The 21404-nt window shown below is 47.8% G+C and overlaps 7 protein-coding genes across 7 annotated transcripts; 4 read left to right on the top strand and 3 right to left on the bottom strand.

Annotated features, from left to right (window-relative positions):
* Positions 1-523: 523 nt before the first annotated feature.
* On the bottom strand, positions 524-1369 carry FSUBG_13755 (alpha-galactosidase a; the record flags this gene model as incomplete). The annotated part of the gene is made up of 1 exon (XM_036678680.1): positions 524-1369. One exon carries the CDS (start codon positions 1367-1369, stop codon positions 524-526), a length of 846 nt encoding a protein of 281 aa, XP_036530786.1.
* Positions 1370-2661: 1292 nt separating this feature from the next.
* On the bottom strand, positions 2662-3207 carry FSUBG_13754 (f-box domain protein; the record flags this gene model as incomplete). The annotated part of the gene is made up of 1 exon (XM_036678679.1): positions 2662-3207. The coding sequence occupies one exon, from the start codon at positions 3205-3207 to the stop codon at positions 2662-2664; it is 546 nt and encodes a 181-aa protein (XP_036530785.1).
* A 4758-nt stretch (positions 3208-7965) lies between these two features.
* FSUBG_13753 (uncharacterized protein) lies at positions 7966-8409 on the bottom strand (the record flags this gene model as incomplete). The annotated part of the gene is made up of 1 exon (XM_036678678.1): positions 7966-8409. The coding sequence occupies one exon, from the start codon at positions 8407-8409 to the stop codon at positions 7966-7968; it is 444 nt and encodes a 147-aa protein (XP_036530784.1).
* Positions 8410-9963: 1554 nt separating this feature from the next.
* Positions 9964-11586, top strand: FSUBG_13752 (uncharacterized protein; the record flags this gene model as incomplete). The annotated part of the gene is made up of 2 exons (XM_036678677.1): positions 9964-10063; positions 10118-11586. 2 exons carry the CDS (start codon positions 9964-9966, stop codon positions 11584-11586), a joined length of 1569 nt encoding a protein of 522 aa, XP_036530783.1.
* A 1463-nt stretch (positions 11587-13049) lies between these two features.
* Positions 13050-16754, top strand: FSUBG_13751 (uncharacterized protein; the record flags this gene model as incomplete). The annotated part of the gene is made up of 1 exon (XM_036678676.1): positions 13050-16754. One exon carries the CDS (start codon positions 13050-13052, stop codon positions 16752-16754), a length of 3705 nt encoding a protein of 1234 aa, XP_036530782.1.
* A 976-nt stretch (positions 16755-17730) lies between these two features.
* FSUBG_13750 (uncharacterized protein) lies at positions 17731-18180 on the top strand (the record flags this gene model as incomplete). The annotated part of the gene is made up of 3 exons (XM_036678675.1): positions 17731-17754; positions 17854-17987; positions 18042-18180. 3 exons carry the CDS (start codon positions 17731-17733, stop codon positions 18178-18180), a joined length of 297 nt encoding a protein of 98 aa, XP_036530781.1.
* Positions 18181-19331: 1151 nt separating this feature from the next.
* Positions 19332-21152, top strand: FSUBG_13749 (uncharacterized protein; the record flags this gene model as incomplete). The annotated part of the gene is made up of 1 exon (XM_036678673.1): positions 19332-21152. The coding sequence occupies one exon, from the start codon at positions 19332-19334 to the stop codon at positions 21150-21152; it is 1821 nt and encodes a 606-aa protein (XP_036530780.1).
* Between the last annotated feature and the right edge of the window lie 252 nt (positions 21153-21404).

The raw sequence follows: 21404 nt of genomic DNA, 5'->3' as shown, positions 1-21404 counted from the left end.
AATTAAATTGCTTTTTTATTAATTAAATATTATATTTTTAGTAATTAATTAAATATAAACTTATTATAGTTTCTTATTAATTACTAATATTTAAATTAATATAAGTTTTATCTTTAGTTTAGTAAAAAGCTATAAATAAATAAAAATCTATTTCTTACAGCTTAAAATTACTCCTAACACTGCTAGAGGGTTTACTAATATAAGAAATTAACCTAAGGTTTATATAGATACATTTACTAATATTTAGAACAAGCTTAACAATTCCATTAACCCTACCGGGTCGTGGCGAAAAGACGCCATATAGGGAATCGGGGGATAATAATTCCGCTAATAGAGAACGCTTATTTATTTATACTGGCAAGATAATGATTTTCTAATAGTACTTAAATCGGTATTAAGCCTTTCTTTACAGTATGTCTTGTTCTTTAGCCTGCCTCCCTGTGTGATTACTACGTTTTATCCTTTGACTGCTCCTTATAAAGATGATATTGTGGCTCTGTATTAGCTTGAAACTTTGCTATAACTAGGTAACTGATCTAGTAATAGTTGAGCCACGTCCTGTCTCTTCAGCCAACTCCGCATATAGTGATTTAAGCTCTTCCTGCGCGAGCTTCTCATCATAGTCTTGTGCATGCTCAAAGTCCACTAAGCGAACATGCCCTTCATGACTTTCCTCAATAATAAAGTTGTATCGGTTTATATCTCCATGCACAAGCCCCATACCTCCCAGGCCATGCAACTTCCTTAACACAGCTGTGCATTGTGCCAAGTCATCTGAGCACGCAAACCTGCCTTCCAGTCTTTCCATAAGGAAGCCCATCACGCGCCCGTTCTCCGTCAAGTGGCCCAGGAACTTAGGCGCAATAGATTGGTCGTCGTCTGGCTGTTGGGATTGTGTCAAGACGCAATACGCCCACGTCTCGCGAGTAAGGCTTGGAATCTGCCACTCAAAACATGCGATTTTTGCAACAGCTGGTCGGCCTTGGTAGAGAGTCTCAAAAACACCAGATCTAAGGCCCTTTGTTCTTGGTAGGGACAATACATCGATACGTTCATCGTGCCAAGTGAATGTGACCTCCTGCAGTGGGTCGTCGGAGGCAGTTACGGCGGGCGAGCCGTCCCTGTTGCGCGAGAGTGCTATCTTGCTTCCTGATATGTCTGACAAGCACGGCAAGCGGGGAATGAGGAGGTAGGGACGGCACATTGTGTCTTCGTCGAAGACATCGCTGGGAATAGTAAGGTAGTAGACACGCTGTCCAGAGCGGACGCGGTACATCCCTTCCTCATCAGAGATTATTTGCGATAGTATCTCTATGGAGTCGTTTTGGACGACCCCCCCTGAGTCTAGCTTTAGCTGAGTAGAAGGCATTTTGAGAAATAGTTGTTTTCTGTCGTCGAGAACACAATGAAGAGCAAGCAATTGATGGCCAACAACAAGGTTTGGCATGGCTCAATGTCACGTGAAGAGACTAGGAGGAAGTGCTGTAACCCTTGGCGCACGGTCACTATTTTGTTCAGCGCCTAATGCCCCAATTAGACCATTGCCATGATTGGTACTCCGTACCACGATTCAGACCGCCGTATTTTAAACCTTGCCTACGGCCTACCCCAAATGTCTCATAATGAACCGAATGCATGTGTTGCCGCTGTCGAAAGCCTATGGAGGAAGCCATGACGTAAGACTAAACAACGCAAGCGCCTACAACTAACTGTCTTACGCGCCCTGATGAATTATTACCTAAAAAAAGATCATCGCTGGTCGTTGGCTAGCCTTCCCATTGGCAAGCTTGCCTCCTCTACGCGCTTCAATCTTGTCTTGCGCTACAGCCCCGCTGCTATTATGGAGAAGGCCCTCATCCTGGCGAGATAAGAGATGGCCAAGGTGTATAACTAAGCACGATTATCCACGACCAATCATTCTAAGCGCCCTGGTGAACAGTTGGCCTCTCTGTAGGTTAGGCTAGTTCTACGCGCTGACAACTCCTCTATCGTGGTCATTAAGGGACCCGCCGCTCTCGTGATGGATGCCAATGAGAGATATGTTAGTCAAGTTGTACAAGTTAAAGGGACAGTCAATCCTGTTTGAAACCTGACTTCAATTCACTTTAACTCCCTCCCTTACTCTCCTCTCCCTCCCAAATCGCTGAGAACTTGTTAGAAATCTCAGTTTTACTCTGGTATGTACACAAACTCTGTTAATCGAAGTCTTCGAAGTCGCTGCCATACTGACACTAAAAGAACCCAACAACTACATTGCATAACACGTCCTCCAAACACCAAGACCTTCCCGCTGAACCATGTGTACTCAGATGTGGCACGTTTATCAATGCGGGTGCAGGCAAAAGGGCGAGTTCAAACAGTGTGACCGGCTGTATAACGCTCAGTCCAACCTGCGATGTGACCAGATAAACGCCGATGAGGTGACTTCACGCAACTATTGTTTTAAGCACATGCCTACCGAAAGCAAGGCAAACACGGAGTACACCCAGCGCCATCAGCGAAGGTGATCGATTACTTATGGGTTATGCTATTAGCGGGCGAGGGGCGCTGAGTGCCCAGTGTGGGGTTAGGGTCACAGTCTTGTATGTGTAACTTGCGATGTTTTAGACTTCTGTCATCCAAGATTGTGAGGATAACGATATTCTTTCAATTTCCCTGTCTTTATCTGTCACTAAGCAGCTTCTGTACCCCGTAACATCTTCGAATATGCTCCAAGAGTCCTGTTCTTGAGTGACCTCGCCTGGCCAGGCCCAATAGTACACGATCGGGATCACAACCGACTGGCACCATGTTGGCAATGAGGTGAGCCGGTAGCCGTTGACTTTTCTGTCGCTCGTACGTCCATTGGCATCCCTTGCACCAAAGTCCGTTGTCAACAACGTCTCGAGTTGGAAGAGAAGCGAATGGGATGGATGCCATGCCAAAATAAGGGTCGTCTCCAATACCCCCATGATCTGGAATCATCAAAGGATCCGAATCTGCATAGTCCAGAAAGACAGCCTCCAGGTATTTCACCGTGTTGGCATTCTGCCCCCTAGACTTTCTTCGTGCAATGACTTCTTTAAGATTTACCAGCGACTCGTATTTTGACACGGCAACTTCTTTTGCAGCGCCTACATTCACAAGCTTGTGTGATGTTTGCGCGGGCTTACGTCCAACGCCATAAGTTCCCGGGATGCTAAACATGATTGGTAGTTGCTGGACCATCTTTGGCGAGAGGGCGAAGATTCTACCGGCCGCTGCCGGGGAAATCACCCGTCGTGTTAGGTTGGATCGCAGACATTGCCAACAACATCTTTCGCAGGTTGGGAGAAAGAGGTAAGCGCCGTATTCTCGACAGGTTGCACAGCACTCAGTTCGAAGAGCAGTGTGAAGTTTGCATGCCGAATGAAGATGAAGAAGTTTTGTTTGACTGAGGGCTGCTAACGCATCTGGTGCATGGTTCATGAGATCTTGATATGCGGGAAGGGACCGCAGTAAATTCCTCGCTCGAACAGAAACGCGCGAAAATCGCGTCAGCGTCAGAAAATCGAGTTCGCTAATCGTTCCGTAAAGCAGTTCAACTGGCAGCCTGTTAAGAATCCCGAGGGAGGAGCGGCGATCTGCTAGATTTGCTTCTATGGCCTTCGGGGGTTCAGAAATAGTAATCATTGAATAGAACAACTCTCCTGGCCGATGGGAGAGACGATATATATGCTCTGCCGGTATGTTTTGGCAATCCATCCTGGACATGTTAAAAAGCGTTGGCCAGAGCGTGGAGGAATAAGCAACCTTTGAGGTGATGGGTTGTTTTGCTTTTAGGAGCAAAGGGTGAAGCCACGCTAGCTCCGGTTAAGGAGTGACAAAGCCTCACGTGACCCGTTTAGCTATATTTCTTAATGTAACAGCAGCCCTGCTACTGTTATTGAACAGTCTTTAATTATTTATTAACTACAGTACACATGTAGTTATCTACTGATAGAGATCCAAACACTATTTCACTGTTCTCACAATCAGAGTGACAAGCTTTAATGTATGTATTGAACAAGCTGTAGGCCGTTGCCGCTACCCTACAGCTGGCCGGAGAGTTCTGCCACTTTCTTATCTTATCATGTTCACCGCCCACTCAAGTCAGTGTAACTCCCTCCACCTTGCCCTTTGTCAACTTCACAACCTCCAAAATCAACAACACAATGGCGCCACCTGCACCTGCATTAGCGCTCCATTGCTACTAGTCTTCCCTCGAAGGAATGTTGGACTTCTCATCGCAGCCACCTCTGGATCTAGCTCACCACGCCTCTGCTAAGCGCCGGCTTGATCAAATCATTAAACACTTCGAACATGAAGGCATTAGACCAGGTCGCGACAAGTATAACCGTGTTAAACTGGTTAGCTTAATATATAACTACTTGATAAGTGAGAAGTCTAAAGATAGATTGCTAGCTGCTTTCTTTGCGTTTGCAGGACTTTTAATAACTGCAGATAAAGATATTGACTTTAAAGACCTAACCTGTTGAGATGAAATCCGAGCTTCCTTTGATAACTTTGCTGATTATCTTTTTGATAGCTTCTTCTTATTACTTAAAGCGTTGACTAAAAAAACAACTTAGCCTTTATTGGTATTTTATTTAGCCGTAATGAGTATGTAATGTTAAGGATATATCTTTACAAGGACTCTAGAGCGAATTGCTAATCTAAGAGGAGCCTGTCTTATATAAGATTGCTATAGGTGTGTTATATTATATAAACTTGATTAGTCGGAGGCCTTGAAATGAATCGCTTGGCAAAGGCATGGCCAAGGTGAGGCTTGCGACCAGAATGGCCAGCCTCGAGCTGGGTAACGTTTTAAGCCCCTTAAAATAGTATATATCCTGCTGTATTTATTAATGTAACTTGATTTTTGTGGAGAATTAGTAAGAGACTTTAGGATAATTTTTAATTGAATTTGCTAATATATCTATTTTAGAACGCCTTTAAAGAAGCAGTACTTGCGATACTTAATATATTTAATGACGGAGCTGCTTATCTAACCGAGGGAATTGAGATTAATTGCCCTAGAAATGCTTTAATACTAACTTAGGCTTTATATATATACTTTAGTGATTTTAATATATTTTTTAAGCCTAAGTATACAGTTCTATATAGACACTATATTAATATGTTTCTCCTATAAGGGTTTATAAATAATGTTTTTATTACTTAAATGCTTTTCCTTACTAAAGAGAGAAATATCAATCCTCCTTTATTATAATTATTAGCTATTTACTATACTATTGCCTATATCCTATATCTTTGGGGCAGGTGACTATATTAATTATATTCTGAGGGATGTTGACGAGTATGGCATTTGACATGATGGAAGTACTGAGCTAGGTTGTCTAGTAGGACTCTATCTAAGCAACTGGGTTGATATTTAAACGCATGGTAATGTGATAGTCTAGGTTTCCTCAATAGAGCAATATTGAGATACTACTAGCACGCTACAGTAATGTGTGGCTCTAACCTTCTGCTATCGTAGCTGTGAGGTGGATACAGCTCTGAATTCAATGGAAAACACATACAAGGACATATCGCATTTTGACTTTTAGCCATGGAAACCAAGTATTGCGATGTTACGATTAGTTTGAACTGCATTCAGGGTTATTATAAATGGATAACGATTATTGAATCATGTACCCCGAGCTGGTTCGTGCATTCCAGTATGCCCGGGCGTCAGGGAGAGCAATAGAAATATGAGTAGAGAACAGCAAAGCCGGTAATTGTTTCAGGTATTGTGGAGAATCACAAAGGCCGCCACAGCAGTAAACCCATCACTGATTAGCTCTTCGATACTTTGCCTTTTCTTGTCTTGCCAGAAGCTCTTCTTGATCTAGATGCTAATACCCTCGAGATAAGGTGTGAAGTCCACTGAAACGTGTACGCAATGGTGCCTTGGTATTATTCTTTGAGGCCGTCCACGATATTTGCTGGACATTTTTAATAATTGTTTAGTAAATGAGCTCTTTCAGGTTGCATATGCCTTTGTTGTACAACTTGGGCATACCGAAAGTCACGATATTCTCAAGCATTTGGTCTTGGGGTAGCAAAGTCTAGCCAGTATCGGGCCTTCGTTTAGATATATCTTTTCATTTTCCTCGCCTTCGAAGCAATCTTTGGATAACTAAGCCAAGCGGTGTGCTACAATGAAATCTATCTACTGGAAACTATTCCCGTACTGTCCGCATATAGTCCATTCAGTTCAGAACAATCCGCAACATGCCTCATTCTCCGCCGTGAAAATGTCATGTATCACGCAATTATAGCAGCCTCGGTATCAGCAAGTCATTTTGATTGCCACTTTGAAGCTCTGTAGAGGCTGCTACTTACCTGAGTTGTCCAGGGAAGTACGCTTGCTCCACCGTTCAACCCCAACCAATGCCTCATTCACAGTTTGTAATACCTCACCACTTGCATTACAGGAGATCATAACAAAACGAAGCTTTGATATCACCCACTGAAAAAACTGGCCGCACATTGGCGGGGTGTATCACTACTGCTACACATGCCTCGATGACCAAATGCAGGTATTAATCATCGCCGAGTCCGGCCTAGTATTAAACTACCGACAATACTGCATGCCAGGATTACGGTCTTTCCTTCAACTTTGTACAACGCAAGCGAGGAGCAGCGAGACCGAGATATGAGCTTCAACTGTTGAGATAGTTATTGTATTTATGGCTTTTGATCGCGAATGACCGATATGGCACCCCTAGATAACTGCAGGCAGCTTAATAAGACTCCAATTCACACGACCGATATGGCAGGCAACAGCTAAGGTATGGGCCATTGGTTCATTGCCTGGCTGGAAATTTGTCTAAGAACAGTTTATTACTATACCTATGAACTACTAGTAAGGATCATAAGTATTGAACAAATTGCCAAGCCTGTGTCATAAGGTGACGGAATAGAATCTCTCCTTGCAGCCCTCGACCAAGCCACTGTTGCTGTATTATGAGCTTAGCACGTACTTGACTCAACAGTTGTTCATGTTTACTATGCAAATAACTAATCTCGCGCCGAATTTGTATCTGTGATTGATGAATACTCGGCCTAGATAGCCCAAGTTTCCAGCTTGCTCAAAGCAAGCATGTTGGACTCTCGATTGTTTGGTTAATAACGGCTGAACTGCCCGTTTTTGTAACACAGAGCATGCTTATCAGCCCAAAGGATAAATAGCTATGTCCCTGCGCTCAGGTGTCCATGAACAGAGACCAATCGTATGATGTTGGTTTCGCACCCTAGGTTAAAAATTGCCAACGGGGTGGCACATCTCTTCCTCACGAGCACACAGTGCAGCCTTTTCATTCTTAATGAGATGACTACTATCTATAACGTTCTGTATTTTAGCGTGCAGGTTAACCTTAAACTTCAATTATCTTTCATACTTGATAACGAATAGCGCGATGAATACTCAATCGAACACCGCGGAGCATCTACAGAATCTCTGTGATGGCGTTAAAGCGAACTCTGTGAGGGGTTCGAGGGAAAGCATCCCTTCTGGGGTAGACCGCGTCGGGCTGATACTTTCTAATAGCCAAATCATGGATGGGCGAGAACGCGACCCTTTGTAAAAGCAAACTTGGTCTTTAGGTCCTGTGGTTGGCTGTATGGGCACGTGAAGAAACTTGTATAGCTATTTATCATGGTGTAGCGTTTAAGATAGCCTATAGCACAGGCAAATGAAACGTATCGTACATTGGCATTAAGACTACATTATAAGGCTAGATGTTAAGAATGGGATCCGTGGAGAGTAAATATATAAGTTAAGATACTGTATTACATAGGTATAGGTGACGACAATAAAGGAACTCGTCTCTCACGCACTATCACGACGTATCCGTAAAACACCAACCAGCCCGATTATATTGCTCACTGCGACCCCGCTTCAAGTACCAGTCTTCATACGCTTCGCAGAAAATTCCACACTCTGTCCATATCAGGTACATCTTAAGCCCCGCTCATATCAAGGGAAAAGGTAAATCCTGCCTCATGCTCAATTACAACGTCTTTCTTCTTCTTCATAAGATCGGTGTATTCCTTGAGTATTGGGTAAATGGCATGGAGGCGTGTCAAAATGTCGCCGGTGGAGGGGTGTTCTCTTGTGACACGCTTGACTTTCGCTCGAGATCTCTTAGGCGAGGGCTCCTCCTGGTTCGAAGCATCAGAGCAGGTCTTTCGCTTTGGGGATATCGAGCTGGATGGGGACGAAACAACCGGCGAGCTGGAGTTCGTGTCCTCTGAGTGCAAATCGTCACAGCTCGAGGGCATAGGAGAATCTTTATCGACAGAGGAAGCCTGGGAGCTGTGTGAAGGACCCGAGGAAGTAGCCTCAGGAGTTGAAATGGCAACGATTTTGGTACCCTTCTCGACCAAGGTTTGCGAATTTACCATCTGTCTTGGATGCGTCAGAGGAAGGGCCTTCTAGACGCTGTTCGGGCAGCTCTTGAGTCGAGAATCCCTGGTCTGTGTTACTGAAAATCAGCTATGGTCATTTTGAGACTGGGCAAGATCAATGAGTTACGTGAGAGTGCTTCATCTATCAGTTGGCCGCCAGCGGCATCTGAAACCGGATTCAAGGCTTGGATTTTGATGTCAGAAGATTCTCGACGGTAGAAAGGTATAGGTAACGTATAGTGCTAGTGAATGAAGGTCTGAGAGAGATTAAGATGGTGCTCTGTAGCGGAATGTTGAAGTCTTTATAGGCTTGTTGTACACAACTCTCCCGACTTGCCGCGCTCGTGATATGGTTGATAGTTGATACATATCCTTCTAGCGACTCAACATTTTCAATCTCCAAGACAAAGACACAGCCACTGTCAGCAAACCCGGAAGAGGAAATTAATGTTGGGACTACTGGGACATGCCGTTCAATGGTGCATCCGCAGTAGCGCCATGACATAGCGGCAGACCCCTGCTTCGGCACTGGGGACCCCAGCTCACGGAACTTTTTCTTTCCCCTGTCGATCCAGAGCTTAAAAATAGAGTTTACACAAGGGCTCGGGGTTGGGGCGTGTAGAGCACGTCTAAGCCTAAACTTTGTGCCTGGGGTTGACGATACTATTCAAGGTTCGGAACGAGACGTCGCAAAGCTAGTCTTAATGTTGCCGAGCTTGCCGTACGGGAGTTGAAAAGCCCCTCTATGCACGGCTACACCCTACCTAACTTAGGTACCTAGGTAGCAGGTTTTGGGGTCTGAGTGCTCGGGCCGTAAGCCAGGCGGTGGTGATACGGTACCTAACTAGACTGGTTACCCCGACCGTGCACTGCTGATCTCGCCCTAGCTTTAGCTTTTGGAGCAGAAACGCACCGGCCGTCTCAACAACACAGCCCGAGCAAGCCGCCTCTAGATCCAGTGGCCCCTGTTGTTACTCTGCTCTATTGACAATATTTGCATTGCGCACAGACTGGTGGAAATGATATCACTCCATCAACCGGAAACTCCATCTTTTGCCGAGTCTTAATACATACATGGGTCATGGTCTGATAGATAAGGAAACACCATCGGTCCACCAATGGGACGAAGCCTCGTTACTGCATCAGGAAGTTGTCGGATGAGACCAGTGAGAAGGTTTAGCTGAAAGGAACGCATGGTCAGCTAACACGATGTAACCTTTACGACATTAGCATCGTTCTCGCGTATACCGCGACCCCCCAAAGATGAAACTTTGCTTCGTCACCTGCGCGGGTCGTATTCAGCCAGGAACATCAGCCCATGGAGCATTTCTTATGCCGAGTCGGAGATTGTGTCGGGACAACAAGGAATGGGTAACATCACAAGATGAGCCACGGATTGCGCGTCAGCTCCCACCCGGCATATACGGCAGTACGGTCAAGAGTCACAAAGGCCGCTTCCTGTAAACCCATCACTGGTTAGCCCCCCGACATTTCGCTCTGTTCCATCTTGGTTCTGTCTATCAACTCTACGTTCGTGTAGTGAGGAGAACCATGGCCAAGTTCTATGCAATAGCCAGAGGTTTCAAAACCGGCATTGCACATGACGAAGAGACTCGCCAGATATTGACAAACAACTACAAGGACAACAGCAGTAAGACATGACGAAAACATGTAAGCCTTTCTCCTTTCTAACATACGCAAATAGACAAGTCTTTTAAGACGAGGCCGGAGGCTGCAGAATGGCTCGACAAAAGGCTTGGTGCGCAAGCCGGTGGTGATTGGCCTGATATCTGCGAGGAGGATGCCAGAGCTGCCAGGCATGCTGCTGAAATCGAAAAGGCTGTCCGGGGAGCCGAGAGCGCTGCTGCTAGCCAGGCTGCAGATGTTTACAGAGCAGAAGAAAGAAGAAGAGTTGTCGCAGAAGCTACTTTGAGGGGTAAAAGATCTGCTGTGGCACCGGCTCCTGGTCGATTTTCTCAACCGACGTCCTCATCCAGCGCATCGTTGCAGCTTGTGCGCGGGCCAATATCTTTCGTTGCCTTCAGATCCGAGTTCTTGAAGGGTTTCAATAACCTATGCGACAGTTTCGAGCTACGGGACGCGCCAGCGACCCCCAAGTTACTGCTTCCAGCCCCAGAGCCCTCGTTCGGTTCGAAGAGAGCAGGAACTGTCAACACTTTGCCCTCAAGCCCCCAAGATAAAGAAACCATCTCAAATGAATCCGTCTTCAAGCGCAAGCATCAGGCTCCTGGATCTCCTACGCCATCACTTTTGAAGCCCAAAGACACTCGTAAGGGTCGCTCTCGTCATGGACATTCACCTTTGCAGTCTATGGACTCAACGCCCGACAAACAGACCTCGAGCAAGTCATCCTTCCGAGATCGTGGACGGTCTCGTAAATCTGCCGTTTCGGAGGATGAGGATGACGCAAGCTCGGACCCGTTCGCGTCCGACTCCGAAGCTTCTGAAGAGTCTCCTCCAAGGAGTCAGCGCTCTCGAGGGGCCTCGTATTTTTCTTCGAAGCCTGCCGCTGATGCATCAACCTTGAAGTCTTCGAATAGAAGGTTCAAAGAACCAAGTCCTGCGTTTTCTGACTCTATTATCCAGAAGAAGTGTGGTCGAGCTGAGTCGCGGTCCCGCACTACGGCTTCTCACTCTCAACCGACGCCTAGCTCTCACCGGGAGAGAGATCATTCACGTGCGAAACGTGACAATACTACCAGAAGTCCACCGGCTACCTTCGACCAGGCAACCTTGAAAAAGCGCCGTCTTGACACCTTTGATGGCCTCCTCGCGCCTGCAAGCGGCATCAACACACCGCGCAAACCTTCTGCGCGTAAGGCTAGCCGTGCTGGATCAGTCTCAGAGATGCCCGCATCCAAAAAGGCGAAGCATAGCCAAAGCAACATTAAGAAAGCTACTTCGTCTCGGCACAGATCTCACAGCGATTCCGAGGAGTACGAGGGGCCTATATCGGTTGCTAGTGACACAGCTAGTGTCAGCGACTCCGTGCGGTCTCCAAGCCCTATGCGCAGCAAGAGGAAGGCTCATGATAGCCCCGGCTCCTCTGCTCGTCAGAGCGAGTCAGAGAAGTCTGATAGCGATGCATCAGATAATTCTGGCATCAGTATTCCCTTGAAATCGCGTCGTTCGAGACATGGTAAGAGACGGTAACAGTAGAATGACATGGAGGAGGTTCATCTGGGACTTGAGGATGGAGATGCTGGCAAATGGCATCTGGGTGCTGTTAATTTCTTTGTCTGTTGTGTCCTGTTATGCCTGTTGATTGAAAGGATTTGAACGTTATTCAACGTGCCCTAATTAATAGTGTATTTACTGCCTTAATCTTGTCGAAATCTCTTGTTACGTCTTGCATTTCGTGTCTCCAAATCGAACATCTCTTACAATAACTCGTCACTTTCTTCCATGTATTTGCGCCGCCACTTTTAATGCACAATTTCACCACTTGCTAATTTGCAGATCTGGACTTGCGAGTCGCCTTGAACTTGGCTCACCGACTACAACACGTGCAATGATGGCTCATTCAGCAAACTTATTGAGTCACGGGGACAGACTCGATGCTGTTCCTCTTGAGGCGGCTGCACTGATTAGATACGTACCTAGGTACCTAGTTAAGACCATGCACACGATTAGCGGAGACTGGGACGGACTCTCCCGAGCTAGCTACAGCGTTGAAGCGATGACCATGCTAGCACAGGGGGCGAGGTTCACCAAGAACTCGTACCGTTGATGTTGCAATGGCATGGAGGATTGTCGTGAGTTTGGCGCTCTGTGTAATCCGGATCCGCGGGACAATAGTTCCCGTCACAGCGGGCGCTGCGAGACTGCGAGGCGCGCTTACAACTTTAGCACCCCGGCCTGATTGCAGCGGTGAACCACTGTAGGTCCTCACCCCCCGCAGCCTGTCTCAGCCGTACAGGGGAGGTTGGGGTGCTGCACTCCCCCCAGTAGCGTGGTTTTTAGTGGAAGGTTTCAGAGCCCTCGTGCCGTACCATAGCGCGCTCGGCAGCTCACGCCCCTCGGAAGCAACGAGAATGAACAAATCTTTATCCTCGTCGTGTAATTTCCAGCCTTGAAAGATTTGCTTCTCGATCATACGATAATACGGCAATTTTAGCCGCTCGGGTCTCTCAACAATCCGAGGTTGCTGACAAATTATCGCAGTTGAGGTTGCGTTCAATGACTTTGTACCTTTGGTGTTGAGTTGGCTGAGGCAGGTACTTGGGCTGCCCGAGGCAACGCAAATCAATAAGTAAGTCGCCATCGGCCACTTCGTCTCTTCCTTCCTTCATTCATTCATTCAACCATTCAACCACTCTTTCTTTCATTCAACCGCCTCCAAACTTGCTCTTGTAAACACTGCAGACAAGCTGGGACATCGCATCACAACGCGAATATCATCTCTTCATCATCTTTCTCTTTCCATCTTGAAACATCCATTCATTCAGACTCTTTTCTCTTACTATCATCCCATCATCATCCTTTCTCTCTGGCCTTCAACTCGAGTCGACACTGCCTGACAGCTCGTCGGTTGTCAGACCGACGAGCTGTCAGACAAGTACTGTTGCAACTCATTCGCATCACTGTCTGTCTCATAACGCTTTCGGTCACTCCCAATGGGGCGTCGCCAGGCTCGGCGCAAGAGGCGCAAGGCCGAGCGTGAGCGATGCATCCCGAGGCTTGAGACTCTGATCATTGATCAAGCCAACTTCGGCGGTTCATGGAGACGCACGCAGGCCTTCATGTCATATCAGCGACAAGGCAAAAATGGTGGCTCTGCCGACATCATCTGCGGCTGTGACCCGTCATCCCGAACCATATGGCGAACTTGTCCGAATTATTATCTCGAGATGAACCCAGCCAGGCCGCTCGTGCCAACTGACAACCCCGATGATCACAATCGACGGAGTGGCAAAGGCAACAAGAAGTCGTCGCAAGCTCCGGAGCAATCGGAACCTGTCGAATACGGCCGAGTCTTCTTTTTTATTCATCGCTCCCTTCCCAGACACCTTTGGCATGTGGAATATCATACTGATGCCAATCAAGATATGGCTGCGACACTCTTTCTCGACACTCAACAAGGGCGGATTGCCATCCATTCTGTCTACAATGTGAACCAGCCGGCGAAGGACGGTCGACCAAAGAGACATATCGACGTCAAGCAACTTGTTAAGGAAACCACTTTCGGTCAACGCAACATCGTGGTCGGCGACTTCAATCTTCATCGCTATTTATGGGGCGGCCCTTTATTCAAACAGCCCAATCATACACTGGCTGCCAAAGTCCTCGAGCATGAGATGATTACAGTGGCGAAGATGGCACTTTTGACCAAACAGGGCACTGTGACTTGCACTATGGGTCATGGCGATAACCATCACACAGCTTCATGTATCGACCTCACCTTCATCAGTCCCGACTTGTGTCACAAGGTCAAGCATTGGGGAGTCTTTCAAGACAACCCTTGGAAGCCGAGCGATCACCGCCCCATTAGGACAATCCTCGATATGAGCTGTGTCCGAGACGACAGCAGGGTCCTGTTATGGAACCGTGTCAACATCAAGGCTTTCTTCGAAGCTGTCGGACTGTGTCTTTGCCATCTCGATGGCATGCCACTGGATACCCACCACGACTTGGATGCCTTTGCATCCAAACTCGTCCAGATTATCTATGAGTCTATACAGGAGCATGTTGGCAGCCGTCTTGCAAACCCCCCTCCACGACAACAGCTCTTGGATCCTCGCCTGCGGAACATCCTGACGACTGAGTGTCTCTCTACTCCCGCAGGCCCCGACATTCGACTGGATGACCACGCCAAACATGTGCAAGGCAGGAACCAAAATTCCTATCGCCAAAGCATCGCCAATAAGGGACTCTGGTTGGCAACTGCGATAGGCAAGGCGCAATCCCAGCCTCAAAATGTCATCAATATGCCCGCACTTGTCCATAACAAAAGTACGTTTGCTTCAGAGAAAGAAAAGCAGATCTGTATTCGCAATTTCACTTGGTCAGAGACGAGCGATTGTCCCCCTCCAGAACTTCCCTTCCCAGACCTCAGTCCCGATCGAGCGGAGTTCGAAATGGATCTGGTTGTGACGGAGCTTATGATCATTACCATGATTCAAAGGCTCCCGTCAAAGAAGGCTTGCGGGGAGGACAAGGTCCCCAACGAAGCCCTCAAGCTGTGTCGCATGCTGATAGCACCTTACATTGCTAAGCTTTTCAACGCATGCATCAGGCTGGGCTATCACGCAGCAGCCTTTAGGAAAGCCATTACGTCCATGTTACCTAAGGCTGCTAAGCCTGCCTATAACCATCCAAATAGCTGGCGCCCTATAGCACTCCTATCGTGTCTTGGCAAGCTATTTGAGCGGTTCCTTGCCCAGCGCCTGAAGAAGCTTGCATTGGATCACAAGCTTCTTCCCGAGACACAGTACGGTGCTCCGGGAAGATCCACTACAGACGCTCTCACAGCTATGTTGGGTGTCGTTCGAAAAGCCTGGGCCTGGAAGCCAACACACAGGATACCTCGACTGGTCGTCTCGATTGTTGCACTTGATGTATCTGGAGCCTACAATTGTGTGGATCGCGTCTTACTACTCCAGACTCTTGCCGACCGCGGCGTCGCTACATGGTTCCTCCGCGTCATTCACTCGTTTCTTTCCGACCGTTCGATCGTTATCAAACTGCCCCAGAGCGTTTCAGAACCTTTCTTCGTCAACATCGGCATCCCCCAAGGATCGCCGCTATCCCCTCTGCTCTTCTTATTTTATACGGCGCCGTTACTTGTAATGCTTGCCGAGGAAATCAAGAAGCTGGATCGGCCGAATGTTGAGGTTCATGTCTTTGCTTATGTGGACGACACTTATATTATGGCTGTATCCACATCCTACGAGGAGAACTGTTCTCTCCTGAAGGTATTCCACGATCTCATCATGGAATGGGCCAAAGGCGCCCATCTCTCCTTCTCTCCGGAGAAGTCCCTGGTGATGCACTTTCAAAATGGGGTGAGTGACGCCAAGCGGAAGAGTGACCAACGGAAACGCGAGAACCTCGGGTTGACCGACACGCCAGAGGTTGAACCGTTGTGTACGCTACTGCCCGACATCTACGAGCTCAGGAACAACCCAAAATGTCTTCAGCAGGAGAAGCTTCCGGTTCTCGGTCTTATGTTGGATCCTTGGCTGTCTTTTGAACACCACTTGACCCATATCGAGGAAAAGGTTGAGTCAGCGTTGAGGTATCAAAGACGGATATCGGGGGCCAACTGGGGGATGACGCTCGAAAAGACTAGGCAGTATTACATCTGCAAGATTCGGCCTGTCATTTCCTACGCTTGCGCAGCATGGTTCGCCTGGCGTAAGCATGAGCCGGGTCTAACGGGACTTCGGAAACCATTACCACCTCGCCAGATAGCGCGACTCCAGAAGCTACAGTACAAGTGCATCATGCTGTTGTCTGGTGCGATACGTGCCACCCCACGTGTTGTCCTGGAGAAGGAGTGTCACATTGACAGCATCGAAGTCTTCCTCTACCGTATGGCGATGTCCTGTCGCGCAAAGTCTTTGAAGGTGCGCCCTCACGACTTCTGGTTCAACAGGCTACCTGAACACGATGAGGATGGAAGATTCCATGACAAGCTTCACGCCTACCACGAAAGCGCCTTCGACGTCCTGAATGGCATCGCGAGGGTACTAGTCGGAGAAGCCGGAAAGCGATTTCAAGATACTTGGAAGTGTCCGCCGAAAACAACAGTTCTTGAAGCTTGGAGGAACCCGGTCAACCGCAACAGGGCCATCCGGCAGCAGGCAATTCGGCAGGCTACTGAGACAAGTAAAGGAATATGGGCAGCCCACCTCTCAGAACGCAAAGATGAGAAGACCAGTACTTATCAGCCTCATGCACTCAAAGGTGAATGGGGTGGAGAGAGTTTAGCTTACTACCGTGGTATGACGCGCCCCGAGTCTACACTTGGTATGCAACTGCGGACTGAGTGCGTTGGACTCAATTGGTACTTGAACAAGTGCCACGTGATGAGGGAGGTCAAGGTTCCTGGCTCCGACGCGGTCATCAGGGTACGAATCGAAGCTACTTGTACCTGCGGGCACCCCAACCAGACGGTTTATCACATGTTCATGGAGTGTCCTGATCTTCATGATGCCAGGTTACTGTTGATTCGGAAGGTCAAGCATTTCGCATGGAAGACGCTTCTGACGACTGACCTGAAGGTTGCTGTTCATTGGGCCATGATGTACTTCGGGCTTGAACAGTTTTCCTTGGCTCGACTAGACTCTATGTTCTATGTTGATTCCGGGGGCTCTTAACCCCCCAACGCACGAGTCTTGGAAGACGATGAGGTTGCAGGACCAGGTTCACCCATAACTCAATCCTTGCATTTGTAACCCTTTGTTGGTTTATAATTTCTTCATCCATTCCATTTCGTGTCTTCAGGGTTCCTCACCTAGCTCATTCACTTGACTATGAGGCCCCTGTTTATACTGATGGTGCACTGATGTTCTAGGCGGTAAGTGTCTCCTCCCCTTCCCTTCCTTCTCTTTCTTCCCTTTCGCTTCCATTCCGATCGACTGTTGCTTACGTTCTTCATCGGGATCCGTAGTGACGGTCACGTGCCTTGTCACGTGGTCGATTAGCCTTTTTCGCCGATTACGCCGACGGTAAGTCTTCCTTCAACCTTACTCTCATCCCGGCCCAACTTACTCAGTCAGTCACGACTTCAGGTCTTTGACTTTAGGCTCCTGAACCTACACAAAGTAAGTCTTACCTCCTCTACCTGTATATTCATGTCGCTGACCGATGTTAGACTCAATACATTTCCCCCCCGGTATGTATACTGCTCCGCCATCGCCTCCTCCTCTTACTCTTCCGTCTCTGCCTCTGCCTCAGCTTCACTCCGGCAAGCCCGTTTGCCACAGCTCTGACACATCTTAGCAGAACCCCGCGATTACCCCTCTTTCATCAGTAGGCTCGCCCTCCTGCTTCGCCTTCTCCTCCGTTGACCATCTTTGGATAGCAGATTTCGCAGTACGCCGTCCCCCTCGTCTGTAAGTCATCAACTGCCCTCCCTTTCAACACTTTCCGAGCTGCCGCTGACTTTTCTGTCACGGGTAGTCGCGCTCTCACAATCCAAGACCATAACCAGTTTGGTCTATATGGCACTTGGTCAAAGAGCAAAGTCCCTTACCTCTTTTATATTTATGCTAACCTGGCCTTCATCAATAGTCACGCATTGCCAATCTCCTTCAACGCGAAGTGCACCACCATCGACTGCACCCTGATCTCATGGAGCCAATCGTTGTACGCGTTGTAAGTGCCGTGTCTACCAACATGATATCCCTTACTTATCTTACTTACCTTACCTAGCTCACGAAGGGCCTCGAGGAACACCTTCTGCCTCCGCCATAGCTGCCCTCCTTTAAGAGCCCATCTGAGAGTCCGAAGGCTCTGTATCTCTTGATTGAGGAAGTCTTCGCTGATCTGAGGGTCATCAAGATACTGCCGTACAAGCCGGAGGACCTCACAGCCAAAGAGGGCAAGCCGTAAGTTCAGCTATGTATATCTCACTTTACAGTTTGAAACTAAATATTCTACAGTAACGCGGCCGTCATCATCTTCTTTCCCCCAGGTTGGCCCGATCTCATCAGCCAAATCACGAAGCCTATTGCGATCACCCTGGCTAGCCCTTTGGAGACCTTGCTTGATCGTGGGGATCACATCGAGGTCTTCTGTTAAATAGGGCTCGCCGGGGCGGGGTCTCTGCAAGCTTCTTCTGAGTAAGTAACCCTCTACCCTTAGGTTGGTTGTATTATCGTATGAGGTTCTGACCGTTGGTCCCCCAGCAATAGGCATCGCGACGGTGTAGCTGTGATGTTGTTAGCGGTTGCGATCAGAAGGTATGTATGTATGTTGGCCTTCTTGTGATGAAGCTAGGCTAACATGATAAGGGAAGTCGGGTTGGATGACTTACTGGTGAGTTTGCGGTCGGGTGTTTAGTGCTTGGGCTTTAGCTGACCTAGAAGTTGAAGCGTGTTGGATGATTGAAGCGCGGTATGTAAGTCTACTCTTCCCTCTGTTGCATCTTCGTTTCTGCCTCTTGTCTTGTACTGATAGCTGACTTGAAGTGTCTTAGTCTTTTGAAGTGGGTTGCAGGAGGAAGATTTGGGCCAGCTGAAGAGCAAGTAAGTATGTGTTTCGCTTCCTTATCATTTTGTTGTATTGCTAACTCTTGGCGATAGGGCTCCCAAGCTGGCCTATCTGTGGTAAGGTTCAGGCTGCGAATGAGGCTGCCAACTTAATGATATTGACTTAATGAAGCTTTGCCTCCTGAGAGGCAATTAATGTTTAAATTATGCTAGACTTTGGAGATGCTTGGATATACCTTTCAAGGCTGACTTGCAAACTTAAAAAAATAAAAGCGTGCTCAGGCACACCCCAACCTGCTGTTCCCGTCTGTCTGCCTGTGATACCCCGTGAAGAGCATTTTTGTTGCTAGCTAGGTACCTGCGAGTACCGTTGCCTTGCTTACCTAGGCCTTGAAGAGCAAGGAAACATCAGACCTTGATACAGGGTATTAAAATAAGCTCAGCAAAAGATATCCTAAGATATCCTAAACTCGGCAAAAGACACCCTAAACTTATGCTAATTTACCTAAATCTTTTTGTCATTTAGGATCAAAGCCTTGAGCCTTTCTTCTTCAACCTCGGGCCCGTCCATTACGACCTCTATCCATTTAAGTTTGGCTGAGGGTCTTTGCTTCTTTCACTTGATTGGCTACCTGCTATGGATGACTCATGCGCACCCAGCCCACTATAAGAACCCCGCTGTCTGTCCTTGCCTTTAGCTTCATCATCGCCTTTACCTTCACCTTCGTCACCTTCTCCAAAATGGCTCCAAAGCTCCTTACAGACCTCCCATCAGAGATTCGTCAGAAAATCTTCAAAGAGTGCCTCAAGGTAGATGGCGGTTATATCTACAATGCACAAACCGATAAACTGACCAACGCCGATGAAGCCCGTACCCCGATTAACCTCTCCCTTCGATACACATGTCGCTCCATTGCAAGGGACACGGCCACGATTCCCCTGGCGGTCAACACTATCCACTTCTCAACCAGCGATAAGTGGCGCAGCTTGGCCGGTTGCTTCAACCTCGTTGCTACTGCGTACTACATCCTAGAGCAAGACTTGGCCTTTCATCTCGCCGAGTCTATTACTCCAGCAATGTTCGCCCAGCTCGATGCCAAGTTTCCCAGATTCAGGTCTATGTTTGAATCAGAACTGGCAAACCATAATATCAGGAACCCCGTAGAGGACAGGCCCCGCTCGAGGAAAGACCTTGTCGATAGGATGCGACCTCCCCTCTGCCACTGGGTAGGATACTTTTTCGGGCTGAAGGTTGACAGGGCTGATGTCTATGGCCCTTCTGCCTATCTTGGCTTTGCTGATATTCATGAAGAAGACTTCATGGACCCATGTGGTGATTTGTCGCGTGGTGGCTCTCATGATAGATGGCAACAGCAGTCAGGGGATGTCCGAGATGCACTTTCGTATTGCCTACGGCTCATCGCTGAAGAAGCACCAACGGAATTTGACAATCAGTTACGCAAGACCTTGCCCCACTGGACCGGTAAGTACCATCCAAGAGAGTTTCTTGGTCTCAAGTTCAACCTTTGGGACATCCCCTCAAGGGACGATGTCGCTCGTGCATTGGATCTATTGGATATACATGACTTTGTATGGAAGCTTCCTGAAATATGGTCATACCCCCGCGGGTTCTACCGGGAACTCGGCGATGATCCCCTCAAGCCACGTGCAGAAAACGCCGAACGATGTCAATACGGTGCGGAATACGATAATCCCATGAGATTGGTTGATCATTTCGATTATCGTTATCTCAAAAAAATAAGGTTCTCGGCTACCGCTGTAGCAATACGTTTCCTTAACAAGCTGCCTGCCGAGCAACGAGCCCAAGTTCGCAGGCTCGCATTGCATGAAGACTGCCCATCAGTCAACATGCCTTCACTCCATGCCCAGGGTCTGGTCCCTTTATTCAAGGAGAATCCCCTACTTCGAGTGGAGCGCTGTGTCAGTCTTTTTGGCTGTATCCACAACTTCGCGGGGCCGAACACGGACTGGAAGACTCGAGCCAAGACAAGGCCGCTTTATGGCCCTTCCTTCCTCCCAAAGCTACAATCCTGGCTCATTGACGCTCTTGCTATACAGGACTTAGATATTCCCGCAGGCTCTTTTACTTTTACGCTGGAGGGTGGTGTCCATAGCGAATTTTGCACCGACGTTTTCCAGGGGTGCGTCATGATGGGCATTGCCGAGGGCGAGGCATTCCATAAATGCCGCGAACTAGGCCTTTTCAGATCTATAGAACAGATCGGTGTCAACCCCGATCGCTTTTCCCTTGATCCCAGATTCAAGGAAGGCATTGAACATTTGGTGAACAAGACATCGATCCTGCGTTCTGATTTTAACCCTGGAGTTCTGGTAGACCCAGACACGTTGGTCGAGGAAAGTCAAGGATTTGATGATTTGGAGGACCTTGTTGAGCGATGGGAGTTCGAAGCAGGATCTTTTGGCTGCGAAACGCCTCCTGATCTATTCTACGATGTTATGCTCCCTGCCGTATTTGACATTCAGACCAGGGAGCAGTATATCGAGTCACAGGGAGGAAAGGTCAAGGAACCAGATTTGTAACCAAAATGAACTTTAAATCGGTATAGGTATGTATGAGGTATGCATTGGCCCCGAAACTGGTTATTTTCAATGGAGAACTCGGGTCAAGACAAAGCAGGGTGTCTCATATACAGACGATTGGATATCATATACATAGTGCGCGCAGAATCTCATTTGCAACCATATATAGCTTTCTATTATCTATTGGCTTATATCGGAGACGGCATTGTACTAAGGCACTATGGGATAACTGCGGCCTATAAGGTTAAGCTT

This window comes from Fusarium subglutinans (genome assembly GCF_013396075.1).
Source record: "Fusarium subglutinans strain NRRL 66333 chromosome Unknown NRRL66333_c0000392, whole genome shotgun sequence".
Classification (NCBI taxonomy): Eukaryota; Fungi; Ascomycota; class Sordariomycetes; order Hypocreales; family Nectriaceae; genus Fusarium; species Fusarium subglutinans.
Note: the sequence above shows the minus strand (reverse complement) of the source record. Positions and strands in the feature narration are given on the sequence as shown.